Below are 6109 nucleotides of genomic sequence, written 5' to 3'. Positions count from 1 at the left end.
CCAACTTGGTCGGGCAGCAAATTGGCATTGTATAGCCAGCCTCATTTCCATAACTTCTTGTTCAAATCAAGAAATATGGAAAGAAATATTCTGAGAATATAGGTTCATTGCAGAAACGCTTCAACTTGACAAGAGGGAGGGTACAAATATACCAACACCCCTTCAAATTAGACAGCCATAAGTTCTTTAGCTGTATTGGACAAGCATATACATACAGCACTCACCAAAATTTGCACCACATCGAGTTATTAAGATTGTACAATTAAATAATTCTACCTCCAAGACCCACCTAGGTTAGCACCTGGTCAACTGTTTTGTTAGAGTCTCAAGCATGAGCACAGTGAAGTAACATTTGCTCTCTAGCCCAAAACTTCCAGACCAAGGTGCATCTTCAAATAGTACTAAAGCAGCATCATACTTTGCATCTTTAACACAATATAGAACGTCAGCCAAAAACTGTAGCATGACTCTCAGGATACAAGGTATACACAGTTAGTAGTTACAAAGCACATGCTGGTAGGGACTCGCTATAAAAGAGAACTCTTGGTAATTCAATAAGTTCTACTCTGTACAAAGAAAACAACCACAAAATTTTCACAAATGCAAACTTTAGTGGATGATCTCATAAATTTTGCACCCGTCACTGCACCAGGAACTTGAGCAAACAGCCTATCTTGTACACTAAGTTATTGCACTAAAATTGAAAAAGACAATTTTCGTTTACTGTTATAATAAAGCAGCCTGTTTAAAAAAACAACAGTTGACAAGCAGTCTCACTCAGTTTTACAGCAAACAGTACAAGATCACGAACAGCATCTTCAAAATTGCAGTCGAGCATCCTCAGCATTTAACTTCCTTCAAAGCATCTGCGAAGTAAAGGAATGTAGGATCTGTGGCTCCTTCCTTGTAGTATGCAAAGACCAAAGAAGCATCATCCTTCATGCTCTCACCCACAAAGCTGCAACATTCAATGAGTTTAGCATGCTACAGATATGTTTTGTAGTTAAAAGCTCCAAGAAAACAAGAAGCACAAAACCTTACTATTGTAAGTCATTTAACTTAGACATGAGCCACTTCACTGCAGGCTCAATGTTCTTCTTGAACTCATCCTGCCGCTCAGCTGCCACCAATGGCGTCAAGTTCTTGATATATCTCTTGATGTAAGAGACAAAAGTTTTCTTGTCGAAGGAGGGTTGCTCCTGACAAAGGTAAACAAAACCCATTACCAATCAGAGAAGGCAACCAAAAAGTATCAAACAGGACCACTCCCAGTACAATAGAGTCTCCCTCATCAATTTCAAGAGCTACTAAACCACCTTAACTGTGACTCTCATTACATATGTTTTTTGAATAAATGCCTAAACACAGACCTGCAACCTGAAAGTGTCAACAATATCCACAACCTTTACAGCCTCATCATTAACTCCCTCATCATCTTCGCCTCCTTCAGCAGAAGGATTAGCTCCAATGTCAACGTCTAGAGCACCTTTAACAACCCACTGGCAACAGTACAGAACAGTCAGACTCTCAAGATAACTCAACAAACCAAAATGGAAGGCATGTTAAAAATATGCTCACCTTGCCTTCTACTTCCCAAATAATCCCATTCAGGATCTCCTTGTATGGGAAGGAGTCTGACAAAAGCTCATCTCCTACAATTCCAAACCACCAGAAAAACGACCAGTAAGGATCAAAACCTCAGATAAACATAAAAGTCAAAGAAGAAAATAGGCAAAGGTTCTATTTTGTGCCGGTAAATCTACTTTAACTACCAAATATTACACGGGATAACTAGGACAGCAATAGTCGCTGAATGATTTGGCATCCACAAATAACAAGAGAGAATAAGGACTCGGCCGTTGCTAGTAATAGATCGATACAATAGCTGCTATTAGATGTAAACGGCATGGTAGTGAAACTGATCAATACAGGAAGTATGGCATGGTGTGATCGGCAAAACAGCGGTACATCAGACAAACGCAAAGGCACTAGAGACTGGCTACGCGAGTGACAGAAGAGTACTGGTGCACCCTTAAACGCGATCGAAAGCCTGAGATCTCGCCTAGACATCAAACAGCGATGCAGATTGGTGCATAATAAGCTGAGCAGAACCGTCTGTGACCGCATATAACAAACACCAATGCCTAAAGTGCGATCTAGCGTGCAAATTGCAGCTCTCATCTCCCCCCGACAAAGCCGTCGATCAGCTTAGCTAAGGCTCCGTTCCAAACGGCGTTTCTGAAAAGTCTTAATCAGGAACCGATACCTGCGATTGTCTGCTTCAACATTACAGCAGCGAGACAGGCCCTGATTCCAAGGGAGCGTGATACAAAACGGCAGAGTAGGAGATCAGAGGTTACAGGCCCCGATTCCATGTGCAAGCCTGATTCCATGTGAAAGTGTGATGCAAAACCGGCATGAGAGCAGAAGAATGGAGGTTACCTGAGAGCAGATCCTGATAGACCAACATGGCGGCGACCTACGGGAGGCGGTGAGTGGCAAGCCTGTCCAAGAATCGAGAAGGGACCACGGAGAGAGAAACGCAGAGGAGAGTCGCCGAACCGCCAAAGAGAATGATCACAGAAACCCCGTTTCCATTAATAGAGAGGAAGAAGAAGAAGAACCCAACTGCGAGACGCAGACCTGCCCCTCTAGGGTTTCGGCCTCCTGCAGGCCCATCGCCCCACTTCTGGCCGTCGGATCTCGCGTTTTGCCACGTGGCTTCCTTCCATCCGTCCGATTGAACTTGTTTTCACTTTTCCCCGCTCCTCCGTTTAGATGCTTTTCGCTTTTACCTCCTTTCTACAGAATTCGCATATTTTCACAAATCCAATCAAAATTATTCCGCTTTTGGTTATTCGATGATGACGTGTCAAACGCTGTCCCTGTCCTCCGGGAGACCACAAGACAATAATAAGTTTTGCTACTATAGTTTCCACAATGTGAATTAGCACAACGCACGGAATGCTAGACAGCTTCGCTGCCTCAAAGCGGCGAGCAAAGTAGCAATGCTATTGCACGGCAACTTCGTTCAACAATTCATTTCTCATCTTTTTTTCCCTTTTTTTCCTCTCTCTCTCTTTTATTTGCCTTCTATTATAGTTTATTTTTTTACCTCTCTCTCTCTCTCTCTCTCTCTTCTTTTTCTTCTTTCACTTTCTTCTCCCCCTCAGTCTCTCTTAAAATATGTAAATTTTATATTTTTTCTATATATAATTCTCTCTTTATGTTTATATTCTCTCTCTTCTTCTCCTTTCTCTCTCTCTCCACCCCCTTTTCTTCTTCTCCCATTTCTCTTAATTTTTCGTTTTTTCTTCTCTCCCTCTCTCTCTTTTAAATTTAATATTCTCTCTCTCTCTCTTCCCCCCTCTCTCCTTTCTCTCTTCCTCTCTTTTTCAAAAAATATTTAAATTTTAAAAAGACTTTTATCTTTTCTATTTTTTCCCATCTCTCTTCCTCTTTCTTCTTCTTATTCTTCTTCTCTCTTTCTCTCTCTCTCTCCTCCCTCTCCTCATTTTTCCTTCTCTCCCCTCTTTTTCTTTTTTCTCTCTCTTTAAATTTTTTTCTTTTCTCTTTCTTTTAAATTTGATATTTCCTCTCTCTACAATTCTCTTTCTATGTTCAAATTCTCTCTTCTTCTTCTTATTTTCTCTCTCATTTTCTTCTCTATGACTCTCTCCCCCCTCTCTCCTCTCTTTTTCTTTTTTCTTTTTCTCTCTCTCTCTCTTAAATTTTATATTTTCTCTCTCTATAATTCTCTTTCTCTCTGTTCCCTCTCTCTCTCTCTCTCTCTCTCTCTCTCTCTCTCTTTTAATTAAAAAGAAAGTTTCTCTTTTCTCTTTTTCTTTCTCTTTCTTTTAAATTTTATTTCCTCTCTCTATAATTCTCTCTCTGTGTTCAAATTCTTTCCCTTCTTCTTATTATTTCTCTCTCTCATTTTCTTCTCTCTATCTCTCTCCCCCATCTCTCCTCTCTTTTTCATATTTCTTTTCCTCTCTCTCTCTCTCTCTTAAATTTTATATTTCATCTCTCTATAATTCTCTTTCTCTCTGTTCCCCCTCTCTCTCACTCTCTCCCTCTTCTCTTCTTTCTTTTTTGCTCTTTGTGTGTGTGTGTGTATATATGTATATATATATATATATATATATAATTAAACTTTTAAATGTAAACTTTTTGTTTAATTAAAATAGAGAGAGAGAGAGAAAAAAAACCTAGACCCTACACATGAAAGAGAGAGGGGGGAGAGGGGAGGAATTTAATTAAATAGGGGAGGGGAAAAAGAAAGAGAGATTATAAGTGAGAGAGAGAGGAGAGGGTTGTAATTAAAAAAAGGGAAGTGGGTGGGAGGGGGGGAGAGGAGGCTTTAATGAAAAAAGGGAGGGAAAAGAGAAAATGAGATATTGCACGTGAGAAAGAGGGGAGGGGAAGGGGAGGGAGGTTTGGAAAAGGGGGTAGGTTCGGGAAGCCCTTTGGAGGTTTGGGGCTTTCCGAACCTATGGCTAAAATAATATAGTAGTAAGATTATCCACCCCTCTTATCACCAAAAAGTTTTATCACAAGGCCACATGGCACAGGGATAGCCCCCTCGCAACACCTTCTAGGAGCAGCAAATGGCACCTGCACAACCCTTTGCCACCCAATCCATACACATGCCCATTTGTCCAATCACGGCATGCATAAAGTGCTGTAACGTGTCCACATGTTCCCTTTAGGACACGTCTTAGCAGTCCATCGGAAAGAAGATCTAGAAAGCTCCGCCCGACACTCCCATGGAATGTTACGGGGTTTGCGATCTAGGACTTCCCGCGTCTGCCACGTAGCGGAAGTATTCTGGTCGTTTCCACTTAGGACCGACCTGAATCAGGGTTTCTCCTAATATCCATTTCCTAAACGGCAACTAGCGTCGGACCTGAGTGAACTACTTTACGCAGAACCGTCAGGGCCGAAGCGGATTCACGCTGCACTTGGTTCAAGGAGAATGGGAAACGAGAGGGATGCAAGGCTCGGCCTCTCTACCATAAGGCATAGTCCCATTCCGTTCCCCCTAAAACAGCGTAAACCGTGATTATTATAACTTAGACTCTAGGTCAGTGCCCTTACTATTCATTTCCTTTGAAACGATCTTCTTGTTGGCCATTAAGATTGAGAAAAGTTTCTGGCCAACCAGGACCACCCATCTGTAGGATGCGCCCATGGCCACATCCATCACACTTTCCTCAAGTTGTTTTAGTTGTCTAATTACCTACCACATTTAGTTGGACATGCATCAAGCAGTTTCCTTCATTAGCCCGTTAGGCACCGATTCCTTCATGTAATCTTAACACTTGGCATAGAAAATCAGTGTCATACAAGTTCCTTTGTAACAGGTTATCATATTTATCTTTGGAATACATTCCTAAAGTCCAACCCATAGGCTTATCCATAATCCGCCCAAAGGCTATCCAGCAATCCACAAGGATTACTAATCCAAGATTCCGCCCGTAGACTAGTATGCAGGGCTCGAGATCCAATCCCGAGTCACGTTAGCCTCTTGTGTAGGGCCCGGAAGGCAAGGGATTTACAGACAGAGCCCCCCCTGGCACCCAAGCGTCCTCCTGCTCCAAGTAGAGCTCAACAGAGAGACCTCTCGCGGCGGGTTCGGTCCACGTTCCCGGCACGGCTAACAAACCCCTTGGTTAGGGTCAGGCAGACAGTCGGGGGTAATTGAGGCTGCCTCTCCCTTCAGGCCTTCAACCTGAAGCATTAGATATATTTTCATCCTTTAGTTCCTTGAGCAAACAATGCAAACAGTGCTTTCTAAACTATTACAAGCACAATCAATTCCATAGTCGTTTATTTGGCCAAATGCTAAGGAGTGAATCCTTCTCTCCGAATGCATCCAGCATTCGATCCGGGATCAATTGCGACTTGGCAAGATCCCAAGTGTTTGTTTGTTAACCCTTATATCATTGGGTTAGGACCATACCCTATTAACCCAATTTAATTAATACCTTAAGTTTTATTAACAGAAAATATGTTGCTCCAAATTATTGATCTGTCCTTTGCTTCCAAGCAAATATCTAATCCCCTTATCTTGGTCACTTTTCCCAAGAAATGTGCTATATCATGA

At 42.0% G+C, this 6109-nt stretch overlaps 1 protein-coding gene across 1 annotated transcript; it reads right to left on the bottom strand.

The window, feature by feature from the left end:
• Positions 1-700: 700 nt before the first annotated feature.
• On the bottom strand, positions 701-2606 carry LOC148016235 (translationally-controlled tumor protein homolog). The gene is made up of 5 exons (XM_087664723.1): positions 2443-2606; positions 1579-1652; positions 1371-1499; positions 1042-1199; positions 701-958 (listed from the first exon to the last, which is right to left on the bottom strand). Exons 1-5 carry the CDS (start codon positions 2468-2470, stop codon positions 841-843), a joined length of 507 nt encoding a protein of 168 aa, XP_087520849.1. The 5' UTR covers positions 2471-2606; the 3' UTR covers positions 701-840.
• Positions 2607-6109: the final 3503 nt, after the last annotated feature.

Source organism: Lygodium microphyllum, chromosome 23, assembly GCF_053477565.2.
Source record: "Lygodium microphyllum isolate KBCC chromosome 23, Lygodium_microphyllum_v1.1.10, whole genome shotgun sequence".
NCBI classification, from domain to species: domain Eukaryota; kingdom Viridiplantae; phylum Streptophyta; class Polypodiopsida; order Schizaeales; family Lygodiaceae; genus Lygodium; species Lygodium microphyllum.
Note: the sequence above shows the minus strand (reverse complement) of the source record. Positions and strands in the feature narration are given on the sequence as shown.

What these genes read in the sequence shown, in the direction of transcription:
- LOC148016235 (XM_087664723.1), bottom strand. Translation starts at nt 2,470, where the DNA reads ATGTTGGTCTATCAGGATCTGCTCTCAG. An exon ending in TTGACACTTTCAGGTTGCAG is followed by an intron (nt 1,200 to 1,370) that starts GTCTGTGTTTAG and finishes TACCTTTGTCAG; the next exon opens with GAGCAACCCTCCTTCGACAA. An exon ending in AAGTTAAATGACTTACAATA is followed by an intron (nt 959 to 1,041) that starts GTAAGGTTTTGT and finishes TGAATGTTGCAG; the next exon opens with CTTTGTGGGTGAGAGCATGA.